This window comes from Bubalus bubalis, chromosome 4 (assembly GCF_019923935.1).
Source record: "Bubalus bubalis isolate 160015118507 breed Murrah chromosome 4, NDDB_SH_1, whole genome shotgun sequence".
Taxonomy (NCBI): domain Eukaryota; kingdom Metazoa; phylum Chordata; class Mammalia; order Artiodactyla; family Bovidae; genus Bubalus; species Bubalus bubalis.
Genome location: NC_059160.1, coordinates 55,926,793 through 55,950,399, shown reverse-complemented (window position 1 = coordinate 55,950,399; position 23,607 = coordinate 55,926,793). Strand labels below are relative to the sequence as shown.

At 36.6% G+C, this 23,607-nt stretch overlaps 1 protein-coding gene across 1 annotated transcript; it reads left to right on the top strand.

Moving 5' to 3' along the window:
- The first annotated feature begins 472 nt into the window (after positions 1-472).
- ACTR6 (actin related protein 6) lies at positions 473-19,903 on the top strand. Its single transcript, XM_006050107.3, has 11 exons — positions 473-642; positions 4,272-4,389; positions 4,968-5,036; positions 5,898-6,021; positions 7,217-7,352; positions 7,445-7,501; positions 9,400-9,498; positions 9,594-9,672; positions 14,985-15,156; positions 16,646-16,784; positions 19,191-19,903. The coding sequence occupies exons 1-11, from the start codon at positions 575-577 to the stop codon at positions 19,318-19,320; spliced, it is 1,191 nt and encodes a 396-aa protein (XP_006050169.1). The 5' UTR covers positions 473-574; the 3' UTR covers positions 19,321-19,903.
- Positions 19,904-23,607: the final 3,704 nt, after the last annotated feature.

Sequence of the window (23,607 nt, the reverse complement as noted above, 5' to 3'; positions counted from 1 at the left end):
AGAGGGAAGAGTGTGAGTAAAACAGCGAGGCGGTTTACGGAACAGCGTATTTGTAACAAGGTGACTGGATCCAACACTCGGAAGCAGTGGCGCATGATGAAGCTGAAGAGTCTTCATACCCAATTCCATGCTGCGTATGGTTTTGCAATGTATTCTTCAAAAGACGTCACTGAATAATACTATTCGAACATACAACCTTTCCTCCCAACCCTCCCACAGAGATGGTTCGTTATAGGCGTTATAAGAAACTTCCAAAAGCAACTCAAATCTACAAAAGTAAAGAACAATCACGCATTGAAAGAAAAAAAACTTTAGCATTTTCTCTCTTATTGGATCTGGCCAAGAAGTAAAAACGTTAGGATAGGAAGGAAGTAAGGTATGACTCGTGCGAGCCGGTAGGGCGGCCGTGCAAGCTCTGGTTTCCGGCGTCCTCGGTTGCTAAGGGAGACCGGAAGCGCCCGTGTGCTCCGTGGATGCAACCATAGAGTGCCGGAAGCAGTAACAACAGAGTGCTGAGAAAAGCGTGAGCAGAGGGGTCGGAAAAGAAGGCTGCGGCGACTTGGTTTACGCTGAAATGACGACGTTAGTGCTGGATAACGGAGCTTACAACGCCAAAATCGGTTACAGCCATGAAACTGTCTCGTAAGTGTTCGCTGCCCGCGAGGGACAAAGCATATATGCTTAGTAGTTTCATGTGCTACGCTTCATTTTGGGACCTCTGTGAACTGCAAACGCCGCCGCGCAGCTCATACTCTGTTTGAGGGATGCTCGGCTTGGAACTGGGTAGCTGGGAAGCTTTGAAGTGGGGCTTGGGTTACTAATTTTGGAATTTGTGGCCCCGGAAGTCGGATGTGTGTTTCGTTCGTAACAGGAAATAGCAAAGTAGGCTTCTAAGAAAGAGGTTCCCGAATGAGGGACCTGTACACAAGGTTCCTGAGCCGTCAGGAATCGTGGGCAACGTTTTGCGTGTATATGCATTTTTGCTGGGAAGTAGTTATGGCTTCCGTCAAATCCTCCACGGGTTCAATGCCCTCCGCCCCCACCCCAAGTGTAAAAACCACTGTGTCAGTGACTGAAGACTTTGAAGGCTTTGTATTCAAGCCCTTCTAAGTGCTTTCTGACTGACTTGGTTGATTTAGACTCATTTAAACAAAGCATCACTACGAACAAAGCTAGTGGAGGTGATGGAATTCCAGTTGAGCTAGTTCAAATCCTGAAAGATGATGCTGTGAAAGTGCTGCACTCAATATGCCAGCAAATTTGGAAAACTCAGCAGTGGCCACAGGACTGGAAAGGTCAGTTTTAATTCCAATCCCAAAGAAAGGCAATGCCAAAGAATGCTCAAACTACCGCACAATTGCACTCATCTCACACGCTACTAAAGTAATGCTCAAAATTCTCCAAGCCAGGCTTCAGCAGTACGTGAACTGTGAACTTCCTGATGTTCAAGCTGGTTTTAGAAAAGGCAGAGGAACCACAGATCAAATTGCCAACATCCGCTGGATCATCGAAAGAGCAAGAGAGTTCCAGAAAAGCATCTATTTCTGCTTTCTTGACTATGCCAAAGCCTTTGACTGTGGGGATCACAACAAACTGTGGAAAATTCTGAAAGAGATGGGAATACCAGACCACCTGACCTGCCTCTTGAGAAACCTGTATGCAGGTCAGGAAGCAACAGTTAGAACTGGACATGGAACAACAGACTGGTTCCAAATAGGAAAAGGAGTACGTCAAGGCTGTATATTGTCACCCTGCTTATTTAACTTATATGCAGAGTACATCATGAGAAACGCTGGGCTGGAGGAAGCACAAGCTGGAATCAAGATTGCCGGGAGGTATATCAATAAACTCAGATATGCAGATGACACCACCCTTATGGCAGAAAGTGAAGAGGAACTCAAAAGCCTCTTGATGAAAGTGAAAGAGGAGAGTGAAAAAGTTGGCTTAAAGCTCAACATTCAGAAAACAAAGATCATGGCATCTGGTCCCATCACTTCGTGGCAGATAGATGGGGAAACAGTGGAAACAGTGTCAGACTTTATTTTTTGGGGCTCCAAAATCAGTGCAGATGGTGATTGCAGCCATGAAATTAAAAGACGCTTACTCCTTGGAAGGAAAGTTATGACCAACCTAGATAGCATATTGAAAAGCAGAGATATTACTTTGCCAACAAAGGTCCGTCTAGTCAAGGCTGTGGTTTTTCCTGTGGTCATGTATGGATGTGAGAGTTGGACTGTGAAGAAAGGTGAGCGCCGAAGAATTGATGCTTTTGAACTGTGGTGTTGGAGAAGATTCTTGAGAGTCCCTTGGACTGCAAGTCCATTCTAGGGGAGATCAGTCCTGGGTGTTCATTGGAGGACTGATGTTGAAGCTGAAACTCCAATACTTTGGCCACCTCGTGTGAAGAGTTGACTCATTGGAAAAGACTGATGCTGGGAGGGATTGGGGGCAGGAGGAGAAGGGGAAGACAGAGGATGAGATGGCTGGATGGCATCACCGACTTGATGGACATGAATTTGGGTAAACTCCGGGAGTTGGTGATGGACAGGGAGGCCTGGCGTGCTGCGATTCATGGGGTCGCAAAAAGTCAGACACATCTGAGCGACTGAACTGAACTGAAACATAATACACTGGCATTCATAAACTACGTTTGAGTAAAGACTAAGCAAATTTAAAGACTCGCTTTTCCTGTAGCGTATTCACAGGGGACCCGGGGACTTTTTTTACTTCCTCCTTTGCTTTTTTTTTTAAACTGAGTAAAAATGTAAATTTTACTCGCAGTCTTATTTCCGCAGTGTGTATTATTGTACTTACCTTTTAACAGCAAGTCTCTTATCATTTACTAAAGGACTAATTTAAAAGTCTTGATAAGAGTAGGTGCAGAATACTCGGGCTTCTCTGGGGCTCAGACAGTAAAGCATCTGCCTGCAATGAGGGAGACCTGGGTTGAATCCCTGGGTCAGGAAGATCCCCTGGAGAAGGAAATGGCAATCCACTGCAGTACTCTTGCCTGGAAAATCCCATGGGCCGAGGAGCCTCGGTATAGTGACAAAAGGGGTGGGGGAAGAAGGAAGCTAAATAAGGATAGTACATTGACTAAAATAATATAGCCATAAGATTGACTACAATGCAGGGTTTAAAAATCATGTCCTGAAAGATACACTTTCACTGTATTGTCTCAATTAATGCAAGGATTTTGATTGCGTTTAGTGCAAAGTAATCCTCAGGCCATAGTGGCATATTTGAGGGTGGCAAATTCTGCTCCCCCTCACTTTCTCTCTATCCCTGTCTCTCTCTCTCTCTCTCTCTCTCTCTCTATATATATATATATATATGTTTTGGATATATATATATATATATACACGCCCTTTGATGTTTTGGTTTTATATATATATATGCACACACAGACACATACATACATATATGTGTAGATATGTATGATGGATAATGGGTCTAGTTTGTCTTCCTAACCAGATTGTAAGCTCATTGTGGGCAGCAACTATATTTAAAACTACCTCCTACTTCTGTACCCTATAGTATCTTGCAACTGAAGATCTTTGACTCCATGGAAACTTAATTTTATGGTCAGATTTTTGAACTTGCTTTTTTTTTTTTTTAACTAGAATGGTATTAAGAGTTTTTCCCAGAAACTTTAACTTTACTTCAGCCCCTCTTCACGTGTGTGCAGTGGCAGAATCAATGCCCACCTGTAATAATATCTTGAGGATTATTTGAGGAAGATAATGGGTCCAGTGCAGAACCTGATATATGGTGAAAGTGAAAGTCCCTCATTTCTGTCCGACTCTTTGCGTCCCCATGGACTATACAGTCCATGGAATTCTCCAGCCCAGAATACTGGAATGGGTAGCTGTTCTTTTCTCCAGGGGATCTTCCCAACCCGGGGATCCAACCCAGGTTTCCTGCATTGCAGGCAGGTGCTTTACCTGCTGAGCCACAAGGAAAGCCCAAGAATACTGGAGTGGGTAGCCTATCCCTTCTCCAGCGGATCTTCCCGATGGAGGAATGGAAACCGGATTCTCCTGCATTGCAGGCAGATTTTTTACCAACTGAGCTATCAGGGAAGCCCTGGTATGTGGTAGAACATTAAAAAAAAAAAAAGTCATTTTTAAATATTTTGAAGACAGAATGAGAAACACTGGTTCTGGAAATTTTCATGTTCTTTCTTTTAGAAAGTAAAAGCAGTTGTTAGGTAATTATATTTTTAAGAACTAAGTATTTAGGGAATAATTACATTATTTGTTTCTTTGTAGAGTTATTCCAAACTGTCAGTTCAGATCAAAAACAGCACGTCTTAAAACTTTTACTGCTAACCAGATAGATGAAATAAAGGACCCTTCTGGACTCTTTTATATTCTTCCTTTTCAAAAGGTAATCCAACTCTATGACATTACTAGCATTAAGGACCTACATTTAAAGATAATTTGAAATGTAAGATTTTGTGTGTTTGAAAATATTTTTAGATCTCTGAGAAAGCGTTATTTAAAGTTGAATTAAGAGCTTATTAAAACCAAAAATTGAATTTAAATTGTCCGGTTAAAAAATAGCCATGAATAATTATACCTCTATGAAAAAGAATCAACTATACTTCAATAAATAAAAATAAATGACCATAATTTAGTTACTGTTTGTGGGTACTGAATTTTACTTGTTTATGTTAAAGCTAAATGAAATACAAACATTAAAGAAAATAAATATAGAGGGGCATCTCTACATATTGGTGTGTCTTTTGAGCCCTTTGATGTTTTGGTTATTGTTAATTTGTAATGTTTTTAATTTTTAAAAGAAGAAAAGCATACCAGTGTAATAGCTTTGAGATTCAACTAGTATTAGACTGGTAAAGAGAGAGTAATTAAGAGATAGTAATCAATGATTTATAATGTATTGATCTGTTTTTTTAAAATTCTACAAATATTTTTGATAGTTAATTCATAAAACAAATTTTTTAGGGCTACTTGGTGAATTGGGATGTTCAAAGACAAGTTTGGGATTACCTTTTTGGAAAAGAAATGTATCAGGTAACAAGTTGGAGTATGTATTCAAATTTCTATTTCCATGTCTCATTCAAATGAAAAATTAGAAGTTATATTTTAAGATTTATAAATTTTTGAATATTTCTTACAGTATTTAAGTCACTTAACCTACTGTGCTTAGCTTTGATCTTCTAAATAAGTGCAAGTGCATAGAATTTCTATTGTGAAGTGGAATTTGAGGTTGAGAAGAGCTAATCTATATGAAACTTAAGATTAAAATTTTACTTAGATATCTACTATTCTTAGACCACTTTATCATCTCATTTTCACAATAAAATTTTTTTGCTCATGTATCTGAATATGTGAATGATGCAATGTTAGAATTTTGTGCTCTTAATATCTTTAGTGTGACTTTAGGTATACTGAGAGAATGTTCAAATTTTAATGCTTCTTTAAGAGTATGTAGGAGAGAATTGTGTAAACATTAAATATCCCAAAGCTTCTCACCTTTTACCTTTTATTTTATACCTTTTAACTTTTAAAAACAAAATACCAGTTCCAGTGCTTGTAGTTGTATCATTCATTACTTTTGCATAATTATGTTTAAACAATTTGATGGCACCATTTTATCAGTGCTACCATTAAGAGAGTTAAATAATAGTTGAAGACCATGAATGCTGTAACCAGACTTCCCAAGTTCAGTCCTAAGTTTGTCATTAGTTACATGACCCTCGGTAACTCACTCAGCTCTTCTGTGTCTCAGTTTGCTCACCTTTCAAAAGGGGATAATAGTAAGACATGTCTACTAGGGTTATTGTGAGAATTAAATAGATGTATGTACGTAAAGCAGATGTTTACAATTACAACTATAAAGCTACCAAACTGGGAATTTTTTTCCTCTTATAGGTTGACTTTCTAGACACTAATATTATTATCACAGAACCATATTTTAACTTCACTTCAATTCAAGAATCAATGAATGAAATCTTATTTGAAGAATACCAGTTTCAAGCAGTATTAAGAGTAAATGGTGAGTTAAAGTTCTGATTGAAATTGAGTTATGTGAATATGAATAAATACTTTAAATCCAAGACTATTGAGTGACATTCTTTTAGATTTGATGAAATTTAAAACTAGATGAAGCCCTTGAGCTTATTAGTTGGACTTCTCTCGCTATATCTTTTTAATATGGTATTTCTCTCTAATGAAGTTAACTAGCAACGTATTTCTAATCTCTGAAAGCTTATTTTTTCTGAGATAGTTGTCTTTTCTATCACTGATAGAATATATCAGTATATATCAGAATATATATATTATATTATATCACTGATAGAATATAATAATAATAATATTCTTATTATTGTTTGAAATAATGTTAATAGCTCAGACTGCCAATATGAGGAAAAACAATCTATAAATACCATCTGGAAGTTAGTTTTTTAAAGGCTAGAATTAAATGACTGTACAAAGAAAGTATTCACCTATTTAGCATGTAGCATTTAAGTCTGTATAAACAACAATATACTGTAATGGTTAGGAACATAATCTCTAGAACAGTGTTCTCAACCAAGAGTGATATTGCTCCTGGGGACATTTAACAATGTCTGGAGACAGTTTTCATTGTCACAACTGGGACGGTGCTTCTTGCATCTAATACACAGGGGACCAAGATGCTGCTCAAACAGTGCACAGTAAAGCCCCCAACGCTGGGCAAGTTTCTGACCCACAGTGTCAGTAGTTCTGAAGTTGAGAAAAACTGCTGTAGAGTCATACTGCTTACGTTTGATTCCTGGCTCTGTTATTTTCTAATCACTTGGCCTTGGGCACATTATTAACGTCTCTGCTTCAGTTTCTACATCTGTAAAAATGGGATTTGGAGGATTAAAACACACATACTCATGGAGTTTAGAATAGTGCCCAGCATGTAATAAATGCTCAGCAAAATTATTTGCTATTAAAATAATAATTATAAGTTGTGAAGTAAATATTTACCTTCAAGGTTGATCACAAAGTTTTTATCATTTTCCACAAAAATATCATGTTTTAATGTTTAAATATCTGACAGAATTAGGAATGTTATTTTAGATTAACTTTTTTTTTTACCAAGGAAAATTTCTGTCTTTCTGTTTGCTTTAGTTTGCTGCTTTTCTCTACTTCTTGTTTTAAATTAGTTGTACTTTTATTCAGTGTGTTTATTTTTTCTTTATCTTTTGTTTTCTTAATAGCTGGGGCTCTCAGCGCACACAGGTATTTCCGAGATAATCCTTCTGAGTTATGCTGTATCATTGTAGATAGTGGATATTCCTTTACACATATAGTTCCTTACTGTAGAAGTAAGAAGAAAAAAGAAGCAATTATTCGGTGAGTTGCATTCAATTTTCATCTTATTTCTTATAATAAAACTGGATGAAATGTGTGATAAACTGAACTAAATTTGAATTCTTCCTTTCTAGGATAAATGTGGGAGGAAAACTCCTAACCAATCATCTAAAAGAAATCATATCTTATAGGTAATACTTAGCTTTGATTCTATGGGAAGATGAGATGCTGGGGGTGAAATTTTTAAAGTAATTTAAAATTATTCCTTCCCTTTAGTTCTAATTTCAGGTGAATTATTGCTTTAAAGACTGTATTACATAGATACTGGGTTGGCCAAAAAGTTCATTTGGGTTTTTCTGTAACACCTTATGGAAGAACTTACATGAACTTTTTTTTTTTTTTAAACTTTACAATATTGGTTTTGCCAAATATCGAAATGAGTCCTCCACAGGTATACATGTGTTCCCCATCCTGAACCCTCCTCCCTCCTCCCTCCCCATACCATCCCTCTGGGTCGTCCCAGTGCACCAGCCCCAAGCATCCAGTATCGTGCATCGAACCTGGACTGGCGACTCATTTCATATATGATATTATATGTATTTCAATGCCATTCTCCCAAATCATCCCACCCTCTCCGTCTCCCACAGAGTCCAAAAGACTGTTCTATACATCAGTGTCTCTTTTGCTGTCTCGTATACAGGGTTATTGTTACCATCTTTCTAAATTCCATATATATGTGTTAGTATACTGTATTGGTGTTTTTCTTTCTGGCTTACTTCACTCTGTATAATAGGCTCCAGTTTCATCCACCTCATTAGAACTGATTCAAGTGTATTCTTTTTAATGGCTGAGTAATACTCCATTGTGTATATGTACCACAGCTTTCTTATCCATTCATCTGCTGATGGACATCGAGGTTGCTTCCATGTCCTGGCTATTATAAACAGTGCTGCGATGAACATTGGGGTACACGTGTCTCTTTCCCTTCTGGTTTCCTCAGTGTGTATGCCCAGCAGTGGGATTGCTGGATCATAAGGCAGTTCTATTTCCAGTTTTTTAAGGAATCTCCACACTGTTCTCCATAGTGGCTGGACTAGTTTGCATTCCCACCAACAGTGTAAGAGGGTTCCCTTTTCTCCATACCCTCTCCAGCAAGAACTTACATGAACTTTTTGACCAATTCAGTAAATACCAATGATGTTCAAATTAAAAAGCTTTCTGACATATGAAATGGTAGTGTCCACCAAAAAGACATTTCCAATTTCTCGGGAGTTTAATACATTAATAATATTTTAAAATTGCAAATGTACATATACCTTGTAAAACATTTTACAGTGCATATAAGGATATAAGGGTCTAAAAAGAAAATAAATCTCTGCTTCCCTTTTCCACTTGTCAGTTCTCCATACACAGTATAATACTTGAACTTTATTTATCTTTTATCCTTTTTTAATCTCTAAAAGCCTTAATAATGTGCACTGCCATGTATAAAACAATAGCTAGTAGGAGTACTTTATAGTACAGGGAGCTCAGCTCAGTGCTCTGTAATGACCTAGAGGCATAGGATGTTGGGGTGGGTGTGGGAGGGAGGTCCAGGAGGGAGGTTCTATATGTATACATATAGCTGGTTCACTTTGTTATATAACAGAAACTAACACAACATTGTAAAGCAACTATACCCACCCCCTCCCCAAAGAAAAATATATGAATAGATATGTTTCTGGATTAGCTGATATTAGTTGACTATCCACTATTAAAGGATTAGGTGTTAGTGTACTTAATCACCTCCCAAGGAGGGCAAAGCAACCCACTCCAGTATTCTTGCCTGGAGAATCCCCATGGACAGAGGAGCTCGGTGGGCTACCATCCATGGGATTGCGAAGAGTTAGACATGACTGAGTGACTAAGCACAATTTAAATAAGATAATGGAATGGGTATTCCATAAAGTTAAAAATATTTTACAGATTCAAAAATTTAATACTTTTTAAAGATCAGTTACCTGGGCATTTAATTCCAAAAAAATACTTTCAATGATAAGTTGCATTTAAATTTTTTTCATTTCACATTGCCATTTTTATTTCTGTTTAGGCAGTTACACGTTATGGATGAAACACATGTGATTAATCAAGTGAAAGAAGATGTATGCTATGTGTCTCAGGATTTTTACAGAGACATGGATATTGCCAAGTATGTATAACGGTGGCCTAAGAATTGGAGAGTTGATTCTTGGCTAGTGTTAAGCTTAGTTAAAATACTTCATAAGTCTCTGTTTTGTTTTCCAGGTTGAAAGGAGAAGAAAATACAGTAATGGTAGACTATGTTTTGCCTGACTTTAGTACAATTAAAAAGGGCTTTTGTAAGGTAATTTTTAAAAAAATTTTGTATTAGCATGAAGTTAATTTATAATAGTTTCAGGTGTATAATAAGTGATTCAGTTATACATTATTCTTTTTCAAGTGTTTGCTCTCTGTTATTACAAAATATTAAGTAGAGTTCCCTGTGCTATACAGTAGGTTCTTATTGATTATTTATTTTATATATATTGTGCATGGATGCATACTTAGTTGCTTCATTTATGTCCAACTCTTTGCGACCCCAGGACTGTAGCCTCCTAGATTCCTCCGTCCTTGGGATTCTCTAGGCAAGACTACTCAGATGGGTAGCCATTCCCTTTTCCAAGGGATTTTCCTGACCCAGTGATTGAACCCGAGTCTCCTGTGTTGCAGGCAAACTATATACTGTCTAAGCCACCAGGGAAGCCCGTAGTAACTCCATGGACTGTAGCTCGCCAGGCTCCTCTGTTCATGGAATTTTCTAGGCAAGAATATTGGAGTGGATAGCCATTCCCTTCTCCAGGGGATCTTCCTGACCCAGGGATTGAACCTGAATCTTATGTTGCAGGCAGATTCTTGACCATCTGAGCCACCTATATAGAAGTGTATGTTAATCCCAATGTCCTAATTTCTCCTTCTCCCCACCTTTCTCTTTTGACAACCATAAGTTTGTTTTTTAAATCTGTGATGTAAGGTAATTTTTAAGTTTTTCTTCAAGCGATCACTGAGGTTTGATGGAATGTCAGAGTTGTTGATGATAGCCTTCTTGCCTGTTGGCCATTTCTGTAGACACCAGAGTATGAATGATTAATTAATATTTGTATTAAATTTATTTAGAAAAAGAACTATCCACTGTGGCTTATGGGACAAATCTGGAGATAAACAGTAACTTTACCTATATTATGGTTTACCCATTTCTGTTTTCTTAAGAATTAGTGTAAGTCCAGTTAAAAGTAGATTATTTGCCTATTGTGAATGTTATTGACACAGCAGACCCAGGGCTGTGGTATCAGATTGTAGTTGAAAAGGTCAAAATCCAGTGCACTTTGAAAATGTTGAGTAGGGTTTATCTTGGATGTCAAAACAATATAATCTCTCCCTATCTTTGATCAGCTCAGTTTTATGTTTGGGTAAATGTGAAGTTTGCCCTTACAGTTACTGGCTTGGTGAGGACTTTTAGAAGTTAAGTCTTTGGTCAGAAACCTAAGCACACAGAAATATTTTCATGAGACATTTATGGTAATGTTCATTGCAGTATACATTGAGTGAAAACTTGGGAAGAGCCTAAATACTCACTAATGGAAGAAGAATACATTTTTATTTATTCATATTATAAGTGAAAGTGTGAAGTCACTCAGTCGTGTCCGACTGTTTGCGACCCCATGGACTGTATGTAGCCTACCAGGTTCCACCATCCATGGGATTTTCCAGGCAAGAATACTGGAGTTGGTTGCCATTTCCTTCTCCAGGAGATCTTCCCGACCCAGGGATTGAACCCAGGTCTCCCACGTGGTAGGCATTGTAGGCAGACGCTTTACCGTCTGAGCCACCAGGAAAGATCCTCATGTTATAAAATAAGCAGTAAAAGTATAGTAAGAGGTATGTGATCATCATGGATAAATCTCAGAAATGTATTTCTGATTAGAAGACTATATACCATTTCAGGATATGTAGAATAATTCTTTATATGTGGGTATTTATAAAAATGAAGTAAAAGTATAAAAACTGTGTGTGTGAATAACACCACATTAAAAATGGGAGTGTTACCTGTGAAGTTACGTTAAACTGACTGATGGATACATGGGTTTTATACAATTATTTATACTTTATGCCTGAAATTTAAAAAATAATTTTTTTGGCCAGATTTTTAAGGTGAAATACAAATCAGAATTCAGAGACGGCTACCCAAGTCCTTATAAAATCAGTATCATCCTATAATGTCCTTAGAAATAGATCCTTGTGGAAGGACCGAGGCTGACTTTAAGAACTGAGAATTATGACAGATTATGGAATCTGGTTATCTGGACATGAACTGGGGGGAGGAACTGGAAGCCTGAATCCCACATAGAATGTGGAAGATGTATTTTTTCTTTATAAGCCAAGGAAAACTGCCCCAAACATATAGATAGCAGGTCTCTTTCTCATCAGGCATGTTTGATCATCCTCATACAACTATAGCTGTTTAAAGCAGTCCAGTGATATTAACACCTTATAGAGAATTTACAGCACTCTGAACTTAAGATGATAAAGTAATCGGTATTTCTACCAGGATGGACCCTGAACGATGGACCCTATGTCTCTAAACCTGACTGAAAATCACCTGGGCCAGTTGAAGAACAATTGATGTCCATGTTCTTTGTTCCTGTCCCTGGAAATATTTAGTACCTAAGTTTGGAAACTTAATCTCTAAAAGAGAAAAAATTCTCTTCCAGGTGATTGGACTATTAGCTAGGCTTGGAAATCTTTCTCTTTTGTAAAATGTAGTTCTCTCCTGCCCTACAAATGACAACTTACCAGTTTATTGAACATTATCTGCTGAACTCTGCCAGTTTCCTTCCCAAATCATAAGCCTTGATTTCTTGGCACTCCACCGTACATAGTGAGCTAGTAGAGGTGTGGTGGTTCCATCAATTGACTATTGTATTGCTTCTCATCAGAAAAAAAAGGCAAAAGCCACATTGTACTGTTTGCAGCTCTTTTATTGACTTTTGGCCTTGTGATCAGAATCTTGGTCTGACTGCACTTCCATGGACTCCTTCTTACATGTACACTTTAATATCAATTGAGTGGACATAGTTGGACTGGACTTTTACCAGATGATGGAATGTTACCTCAAATGTCTGTTTAAAAAATAACAGTTTAATTTCTACTTTGCTAATTAATATTAAAATTTATATTTCACTACATGTTAAATTGTGTACATCATAATAATTTTTAAGGTTTAGAAATGACTATATTTTGTATATGTTAGGATTACTCCTAAAATGTATCTTTTTAAATTTAATACTTGATTAACTTGTTTTCATTGTTGCCTGATAATCAAAATCTTTGATGAAAGCTGATAAAATATGTTTGAAATTAGAAAAGCCATACTGCATAAAATGAAAGAGAATTTGTTTCAGAGTCTTTATACTTAGAATATTGTTAAAACTTAGACCTTGATTGTTTATTCAAGAATATGTTTAAATACTAAGGAAAAGTTACAACCTTGATTTTCTAGTATTGATGACAGCAATAATGATGAGGTCTGTAATATTGTTACTGATTACAGCTGATAGAAATTCCAGTTTTATTCTTTAACAGAAAGAGAATGCCTACTAACGTGTAATGAATGCTTTACTGACCTTAATTGAGAAAATTAAGTTAACAGTTAGTTACTTAATAGTTACCAGTTGCCACTTTTAAACATTTTTTTCATGCTACCAGAATGAAATTTATGAGGACTGTACAATCATTCATGGCCTGCATTAACTAAAATAGCAACTCCCGGCAGCCCTTTTAAATTTCTTCATCTATGTCTAAAACAAAAATCATTTTGGGATTGTACTCTTAGAAACAGAAACTGCTTGTAGTTCCAGATTACATATTAACAATGACTTCAGAGCTAACATTCAGCAAGGATTTCTACTTCTGGCTCTTTCCCCTAGTTAGTTATTTGACCCTGGGCCAGTCATTTGATCTTCTGTAAAATTAGGAGTGTGGACTAGAAAACTTCTTTTTTGTCAAGTGAAATTCTCCATATCTGTATCTGTCTCAAATTATTTTGAGTGTTGACAAGATGAGTTATATCCTATACACTCAAACCAATATCATTTTTAAATGAATTTGTAAATTTATAGGAAGTATTTTCCATTCTTCTGATAAAGAATACTTTATCTGTGAAGAAATAATATTCTTCTCTTTGCCAGTGCGGCAGTAGTTTTACTGGGTAAAAAATGATGTGTAATTTTCCCTGTTCTTCCTAGAGTATTGTGAATTTATTGTAGTTTTTAGGATATTTTTATTTAAAAATAATGTTTCAAATGAGAAATTTCCAAATAATAGCAATCAGAATCATTCACGTCCAGGTTAGGAGTAGCAATGTAGTGCATGCGTGCTAAGTTGCTTCAGTTGTGTCCGACTCTTTGCAACCCCATGGACTGGAGCCTGCCAGGCTCCTCTGTCCATGGGATTCTTCAGGCAAGAATACTGGAGTGGGTTGTCATGCCCTCCTCCAGGGGATCTTCCTGACCCAGGGATTGAACCTGGTCTCCTATGGAATGTAGTAGGAGGAAATACTGTCTGTTTTGGGGTTATTAGCTGAATGATCTTGAGCAAGTCACATAACCTTGCCTAACCCAGTTGGATCGTTAATAAAAGGAAAATATGCCTACCTTACTGGGTTATATGAGAATTCAGAGTGATAACGTATGAAAAACACCTAAAGAAAATTCCACATTGTTGGCTTGCATCCTATACTGGGTAGCGGATTTGTGATAGTGAACAATATGGACAACAAAAGATAATAGAGGATGATTACTGGAGGGACCTTTTATTTGGGAGGCAGAAAAAGCTTCTCTGAGGAAGCTGAAACCTGAACAGAGAATGGATGACTGATTACATTGAGGAATCTGTTACAGTCTTTATATACTTTACTGTCTAACAACAAATTAATATTTCTCTTCATACATTTTAAATAATTTTATATTTATATAAAGGATTTGGATATAGTCAGTTACAGGTAAAAATGCATATATGAGTCAAATGAAGTTTATGTCTTTAACCATCTAGAAGAGCTGATGATTCTTAGTACAGCTGAGAGGAACCATTATTTTAATGATGTAGAATGTTATAAAAGGAAATTATTTTTTTCCTGGGCCCTTCAGGAATTACAGCTCACAGAGTTGAATGGGTTAGCAGAAAATAAATAACAGAAGAATTTCAGTGATAAAGTCCATTTATTTGCTTAAATCATTTGGTAACTGATTTTTGAATAGAGATTGAATACATAATAAAAAAAATTTTTATGTATGTTCTTCTTTAGAAAGTGGATTCACTCTGCTATTACAGATAGATTATGAAATTCCTTCTGCTCTATTATCCTTTACTTTCTTTGTTTTAAAATGTGTGGAATAAAGCCAGCACATCTTTGGGGGAATAGCTGCATTAAGAGTAAATATTCACTCACTTGTGTGGTTTAGGTAACAGGAAAGAAGACCGCATTTTTCTAATTTTGGAGACTCCTGAAACTTCCAAGAATATGGTTAATATATTGGTATTTCATAGTATTAAGATTACTAAATGTTATTTCTTACATGAGCTAGATAATATAGCATACTTTTCATCTTATTTTTCTTTAAGCCAAGAGAAGAGATGGTGTTAAGTGGAAAATACAAATCTGGGGAACAAATTCTTCGTTTGGCCAATGAGAGATTTGCTGTTCCAGAAATACTCTTCAATCCTTCTGATATAGGCATTCAAGAAATGGGGATTCCAGAAGCTATTGTCTATTCAATTCAGAACTTACCTGAAGGTACATTAATAAATTAATGAGGAATAATGATATCCTTGTTGCTCAGCTGGTAAAGAATCCGCCTGCAGTGCGGGAGACCTGGGTTCGATCCCTGAGTTGGGAAGATCCCCTGGAGAACGGAAAGGCTACCCACTCCAGTATTGTGGCCTAGAGAATTCCATGGACTGTATAGTCCATGGGGTTGCAAAGAGTCAGACACAACTGAGTGACTTTCATACAATTATATTTTTTAAAAATTATAAGCTCTCTGAATCCTAAGAAGTCAGCTGTTTCTTTTGAATAATTTGAACAAATGGCTACTTTATTTGCAGAGACTTCAGATCCAGTAATGTACTTGAATGATTCTTTATTGGTCCCACATGATAAATTTAATATAAGTATTTATGGTCTATTTAAACTTAAAGTAATTCATCTCTTTAAGAGTATTAAATTGCTATATCCCTTTTAGAAAAGTTTTAAGCCAAATTTGCACAGAATAGAAATTTATAATTTAACAATTTAATGGTTTTTAGTTTTTGATGAGACTGGTTTATTCCTTCTGTTATATTTAGATTAATATACTGGAAGTTAGGGGGGGTTTTTTTGGAAGTTAGTTTTATTGAAATTAAAGTACGGTGCTTCACAGAGTTGTCTGGGTTCTCTTGAAGCATGATTTAATGAAATGATGTTCTAGAGTTTTGGAGTACTTTTATACCTTGAAAATGTCTCCCTTCTTCTTAAGGAACAATTTAGGCATTGTAAAAAATCTTGCACATGCAATGCCCTTTCCTCTCATTAAAAAAAAGAAGAAGAAAAAGAAAGATAATGCCATTACCTTAATATAGCTTCTCCAGTATATCTTTTCAACCCAGGGATCAAACCCAGGTCTCCCACATTGCAGGCAGATTTTTTACCATCTGAGCCATAACTAGCCAGTTGTTTTAATACAGCTATTTTACAGCTATTTTCATATTAATATTTCATGTTGATTTCTCATTTTATATAAACAGTATTTTTCACTGTCATTTGTATTACACAGTAAGTATGTGTGTCTCAGTGAGATAACATGGAAACTTGAATTCTCAAGTTAAAAATGGACCTCCCTTTTATCTTTACACCAGCTAACCATCTCAGCCTACATAAAGACCTCTTCGATTTTATGGAAGAACAGTTGTAATTTTCATATGTCTGGTACTAGAATTTTACTCATTTACATAAAGCTTATGTGTATATGTAATAAATTGCTAGTAGTTCAACCCCTTCACTTTTGCTTTGCTTTTAAAGATTTATGAGGTCATATTTCTGTTTAATGTATTTATTTGTATAAATGATAATCTCATTAACAACCATATAATTTATATGGTTGTTAAAAAAAAAAAATGGTTTCCCAACTAGTAACTTGAATTCCTGATTGCTTTTACCTAAGCCCACTTCCCTATTTCTCCAGAAAGATAAGTAAACAGATTTTCTAATGTCTCTTTTCTCTCTCTTTTTTTATCTCTTTTAAAAGAAATGCAGCCACATTTTTTTAAGAACATCGTTTTGACAGGAGGAAATTCCCTTTTCCCAGGATTTAGGGATCGAGTTTACTCGGAAGTTCGATGTCTCACTCCAACAGATTACGATGTTTCTGTTGTGCTGCCTGAAAAGTAAGTCTTGGCTTATATAGAAACAAATCCTGGAAGTTAGTTTGTAGATAAAAGAGGTCTATAGACAGACTTGAGTTTAAAGCCTACTTCTTCTACCATGTTGGCAGGTTTATTTCACCTTTGGGATGCTCGTTTTTCTTTTCTCAAAAATTGAAATGACAAACCTTACATTTAAGTGGATTAAAATGGGGTGAAATATGTAAAGTACTGACCATCATGTTTAGTAAATAACAGGTGCTCAGTTAATAGAACATCATTTCCCTGTGTCAGTCCTCATTCCTAAGAAATGTTTACAGACAAAGCAGTTAGGTTATTATCTATTCGATTTCTCTGAGCTGTCATTTTTTGAGAGTTTCTATCAAGAATACAAATATGAGGATTTAACCAATAAGATAAATTATGTCAACTGATAAGTTGTTTTAAAATAATTTAAAATATTTAAAATAAACTTTTATATTTAAGTAGTCTTTTTTTAAAAAAAATCAAAGGTATTTCACATGTACCCCCTATCCTGTTTTATGAGAAAAAGCAGATGATTAAGGTAGAATTTTAGAGCTGTCAGGAAGGCTTACAGATCTGTCTAGTTCTATGTACTTACTTTCTAAATAAACAAGGGCTGGTGAGTTAACAAAGGCCTTGAAAGTGAAAGTGAAGTCGCTCAGTCATGTCCAACTCTTCGCGACCCCATGGACTGTAGTCTATCAGGCTCCTCCGTCCATGGGATTTTCCAGGCAAGAATGCTGGAGTGGGGTGCCATTTCCTTCTCCAGGGGATCTTCCCAACCCAGGAATCGAACCCAGGTCTCCCACATTGCAGGCAGACGCTTTACCATCTGAGCCACCAGGGAAGTTAATTACAGTAGCCAGACTAAAATTTAGTTCTCTTTAATTGGAGGCAGGAGTTCTCACCAAATTCCAGTAATCCCCCCTCACTGCTCCACTGTAGCAGAGTTGAAAACAAGACCCCACACACCTAACGTGGGCCGCAAGGCACGTGGGATCTTAGTTTTCCAACCAGGGATTGAACCCCCATCCCCTGCATCATCGCAGAGAATCTTAACCACTGGACTGCCAGGGAAGTCCCCCACATACCTGATTTTTAATTTTAGAATTTTATTTTAAAGATAAAGTGGAGTTTTTTTAAATCAATAGCAGTTAATAGAAGGCCCTCATCTGGTCACTTAATTTGATAGCCATCAGATAAAAGAATAAACAACCATTAGATGTTGGAATGATTTTTATCAGCATTAATGTTCATATACTCTTTTGATTATGAAGTATATTGACTTTTTATCCTGAATTTTAAAATGCAAGTCATGAACACACATTATGGATATGAAAAGAGAAATAGTTTTTATTCTTTTATCCATCAGATCTTTTTTGCACATCTTTACAGATAGATCTAGATACAGATTTAGTTTTTTTAAGGTTAAGAAATTCAGTAAATACAATAAGGGAAATTTTCTGTATTTTTCAGATTTAAAATTGAACTAGGGGAGAGGAATGGTAGAAGTACACAAAGTAGAACCAGTATAACCTTGGTTGTACATAAATTGAAAGTCTGATGTGCTCTGTTTACTTAGTGCCCTTTCCAACCGTGTAACAGGTTTGTCGTGCGCTGTGCTTGCTTTTTTTCTTTTCTTCCTCTTATTACCCGCTCCCCTGCACTGCACTGTGTTTTCTAAATGTCTCATTTATTAGAGGGAACAAAGTATAGGAGCAAAAGCACAGACTGTGAAAACAGCTCCAAGCTGAATCCTAGTTTCAGTCTTAAGCTCTTTGAACCTCATTTTCCAGATATATAAAGTGAGTTTATAATAGCAGTTCGTCGGTTGTTGAGTGAATTGATGAGATGATGTATCTTTGCCGCATAAAAAAGTTAGACTCAGATATATTCCAGTTTTTCTTTTTATGCATTTTTGATCTTTTGTTTCTATTCTTGATTTTTCTTAGAAGATCTGTAAATTCAGAGCACAGGGAAAAATTGAAGATCTATTTATAGTGGTAACCAAGTTTCCTTTCTTTATGAGTTTCTTTACTTCTTTGAAAGTGAAAAGTGAAAGTTAATCACTGTTTGCAACCTGATGGACTATAGCCCTCCAGGCTCCCCTGTTCACCGAATTTTCCAGGCAAGAGTACTGGAGTGGGTTGCTATTTCCTTCTCCTGGGGATTTTCTTCTCCAAGAGATTGGACTGAACCCAATCTCCTGCATTGCAGGCAGATTCTTTACCCTTTGAGCCACCAGGGAAGCCCCTCCTCTGAAGTTTATACTTATTTTCACACTTGAAATGGTTTTCTGTTAAATCAAGTTGGGTAAAGATTGCCACATTTTAGTTACTAATTAATGTTTTTGGCATTTCAGTTCTGTAAATCATCTGAGTTCATTTATCTTACCTTTATTTTTAGCCCTATTACTTATGCCTGGGAAGGTGGAAAATTGATATCGGAGAATGATGATTTTGAAGATATGGTGGTAACAAGAGAAGATTATGAAGAAAATGGACATAGCATCTGTGAAGAGAAATTTGATATTTAAGAAACATTTCTGAAAGTTCTGACTTACTATGACAAAGGTTTAATTTTCAGCGTTCTTTTTAAAGGAAGTTAAGGACCTGTGTTAGCTTTCATCCTAAGATAACATCTTGAACTTATGTAAATACTTTGATCCATGGCTAATTTTCAAAGGTTTCTTAGCTAGGTTAGTAAGTAAACTGTAACTCACCCCATATTTTCATTTAGGAGCTAGACTTATTCTAACAATGCTTATGCTGTTTCTGAGAGTAAGTTATCTTTCATTAAAAGATGAAAAAGTGAGTGTAATTTAAGTTTAATTCTTTATAGCCAAAAACACAAACTTAACTGTCTCACTACTCAGGTTTCCTTAGAAGGTAGTTTTGTGTGACGGACTCAGAATTGACCGATGTGTGTTCATCATTTCCCTTCCTCAGTGGAGATACAATTTCTCTCTTTTAGAAAAGTATTTTACTTTTAACTTGTCATTTTTATTTATATATACTAAAGTTGGAAAAACTATGTGTGTATCATGTTTATTTTTTACTTGGCATTAGTGTGAAAAGATGACAATATAAACCAATTTAGTCGAGTGTTTTTGATCACTACCATGTTTCAGAAGTGTATTATTTCACTCATAAAAACACTATACCATTTTTTGTTTATTTTTCTCATATACCATTTTTCAGGATGAAATTCTTATGTCATCGGGCTCCTGAATCAAATTCCTACCAGTCTCTCTGCCTTAGCTAAAATCTTGCGCCTACCCCATGGCTTCAGGAATTTTAACAGCCTAGAGTGAAAAAAGGTAGTTTTTCAAAGGAAAATTAAGATAAAGAGACAGATGCTGTGCAGGGTGAAAGAACTGTCCACTACAATTACATCTGGATTATATGGATGGTCCCTGACTCAACAGTGGTTCGACTTAATGATTTTTTGACTCTACAATGGTGCAAAAGCAGTATGCATTTAGTAGAGACTGTTCTTCAGATTGTTCAGATTGATTTATTTATTTTTGGCTGTACTGGGTCTTTGTTGCTTTGTGTGGGCTCTGTCTGATTTTGGCGAGCAGCAGCTGCTCTTCACTGCAGTGCATGGGCCTCTGATTGCTGTGGCTTCTCTTGTTGCAGAGCACAGGCTCTAGGCGCACAGGTTACAGAAGTGTGACGCTTGGACTCAGTAGTTGTGGCACTCAGCTTTAGTTGCTCTGCACATGTGGGATCTCACTGGGCCAGGGATTGAAACTGCCCTGTGCATTAGCAGATAGGTTCTTAACCACTAGACCACCAGGAAAGCCCCTGTTCTTCGAATTTTGAATTTTGATCTTTTCCCGACCTAGTGATACGTGGTATGTTACTTTCTTGTGATGCTGGGCAGCATTTGGGCACATGGGTATTCATTATATTAGAATCTTATCTCATAGTTTTCAAGTCTCTGATCCACTAGTTCAAACTTGAGTCGTCATAGCCAGCCATATCTTCATGCAAATTGAACAACCAGAATGCTGCTGTCAGTTCTGCTCTGGCATCATTTCCCTTCCCCAGTGCAGGTTAGGCTTGTTCAGTGGCATGCCGTGTCAAGTGGAAGTGCTCTACACAAGACTGGACTCCGGATGGACAAGTTAATCACAAGAGCTCACACTTAGAGCGTTTATTCTTACTGTACTGTTTACCTTTCTCTCAACCCACATCTGACCAAAGAGAAAAAATTTAGGCCTAGTTTATGAGTGGATTATGCATGATGTGGCTGGCAGTAGCCAGAAGTGGTGTGCTGGCAAAGATTAAAAGTTGAGCTATCACACCCATAAATAAAGAGTTGCCTCATAGTATCACTGGTCAGAGTTAAGTGACAGAGTTGATCTGCAACAGCAGCCTTTTGGTTTTTATGTTCAAAAACCTTTTTAGCACATAAGCAATTACACAGAAAAGAGGTCTCAAGAATGGCTTTCACATTAAAAAGAATGAAATGCCATTTGCAGCAACATATATGAACCTAGAGCTTGTCATACTGAATTGAACTAAATTGGACAGAGAAGGAGAAATATAGTGTGACATCCTTTATATGTGGAATCTAAAAAGAAATGATACAAATGAACTCACAAAGCAAACAGACTCAGAGAGGGAACTTACAGTTGCGGATTTGGGGGAAGGGATAGTTTGAGAGTTTGGGATGGACATGTACACACTGCTATATTTAAAATGGATAACCAACAAAGACCTACTATATAGCACATGGAACTCTTCTCAGTGTTACGTGGCAGCCTCAATGGGAGGAGAGTTTAGGGAGAATGGATACATGGACATACGTGGCTGAGCCCCTTTGCTGTTCACCTGAAACTCTCACAACATTGTTAATCAGCTATACCCTAATACAAAATAAATACAAAATTTAGAAAGGAATGGTTTTCAGTCTTGAACATTCTTTTTAATTAATTAATTTTTTATTTTTGGCTGCGCTGGGTCTTCATTGCTGTACATGGGCTTTCTCTAGTTGTGGCAAGCGGGGGTTACTCTCTAGTTGCAGTGTGTAAACTTCTCATTGTGGTGGCTTCTCTTTTTTCTTTTTCTAATTTATTTTAAATTGGTGGATAACTGCTCTACAGAGCTTCTCTTGCTGCAGAGCACAAGCTGTACGGTGCATGGGCTTCAGTAGTTGTGGTTCACAGGCTTAACTGCCTCGCCACACATGGAATCTTCCCAGACAAGGGAGCAAAACCATGTCCCCTACATTGGCAGGCAGATTCTTAACCGCTGGACTGCCAGGGAAGTCCACTGAACATTCTTTATGTATGTAAATTCTATAAGATAGAATTTTTATCTCAACATTTATTTCTCCAAGTTAAATATTTACCTGAATAGGACCTAAAAATGTGAATAAGAAGTCTAAGAAGTGTTAAGCAGGATGGATAGTGATGTTAATTGTCATGAACATAATTTACTGAATATTCTAATAGGGGATAAGCTTTTCAGTGATTGGAAATGGACTTTATTTATACAGGGAAGAAAAACCTTGTCCCTACATTGCTCAAAAAGGTTTAGCCTAAAATTGAATGACAATACCCTTGGGAATTTGCTTTAAGCCTGATAAACTGTATGGAGCTGACACTAGGTGGAGTAGCTGGGATAGGAATTTCTCTAGGAATTAATGCCCCAGAACCTTCAAAACCATTCAGTAAAAATCATTTTACTTTGTAAACAAGTTTAATTGAACAGTAGTATATTCAAAATAGTCTCCATTAGGGAATGCTATAGGATATGTCATTCAAATTAAACATCTCAAGCACTAGTGAGTCTACTATTTCTAAATTGGATTTTATCTCAACCCAGGGTTCTCACTTGCTAACATTTTCCCTTATGAACCCAAATAGGTCAGGTAGTAAATCCAGATCTCTGACCCCAGAGCGCAGGCCCTTCCTTGTTCCCTACCACAGTCTCTCAGACCTTTGATATTTCTGGTCCAGTCTTATAAACACAAATTATGCATGTATATTTTTATTCTAGAGATTAAAAACAAAATGAGGCTCAGAAGGAAGATATCTGTTCAAGGTTATAATTAATCTGAGCAGCAGATCCAAGGACACAGTAGTATCTTTAACACATTTCTCAAAGTGCCATCCATTCTTAGTGGTAGCTAGCAATTCTCCACCTGATTAACACGCAGCATTAAAATGGAGACTCCTAATAAGGAGACGTTCCCCTGCACCCCAACTAATAATGAGGGTTGGGCTGCATGTTTCCACTTTTTTCCTGTCTAGAATCACCCTCTCAGCTCTTGCACTGGAGGTATGCTAATTTCCTCCCCAATTCAAAATAACCATGTACATGAGGACAGTTAACATCTAATGTCAGAATTGTTCTACTTTGTTTTTGTTTTTCTTTTAAAGTCACAGGAATTTAGAATTCACCTAGCTAATGCTCTAATTTTTAACGTAACACTTTAGCATTTAGACCAATAGTTTATCCACAAAGTAAGAGCAAAATTTGGAAAATATATAAATATAGGTCAAGGGCCTTAAGTGTATCTCTGAAGACAGAATAAATAATGATTCTCTAACTCAGTGGTTCTTAATGTGCTTCACTTATAATTCCCTTGGAGAATCTGGTGGAAAGCTATGAATCTTCCTAGAAAAATAAGCACATACACTCACAAAGTCGCATACAATCCCAGAAAGTACACTGTACTTCAGCACTCTGAAACCTGTTCATAGACTCTTAGTTGAGAATGTTGACTAAGCATTCAAATTCAACCCAACTGGTACAGTTTTTACACAAAAAGACAAAACTGATGACATTAGTTATATATGTTTCAAGTA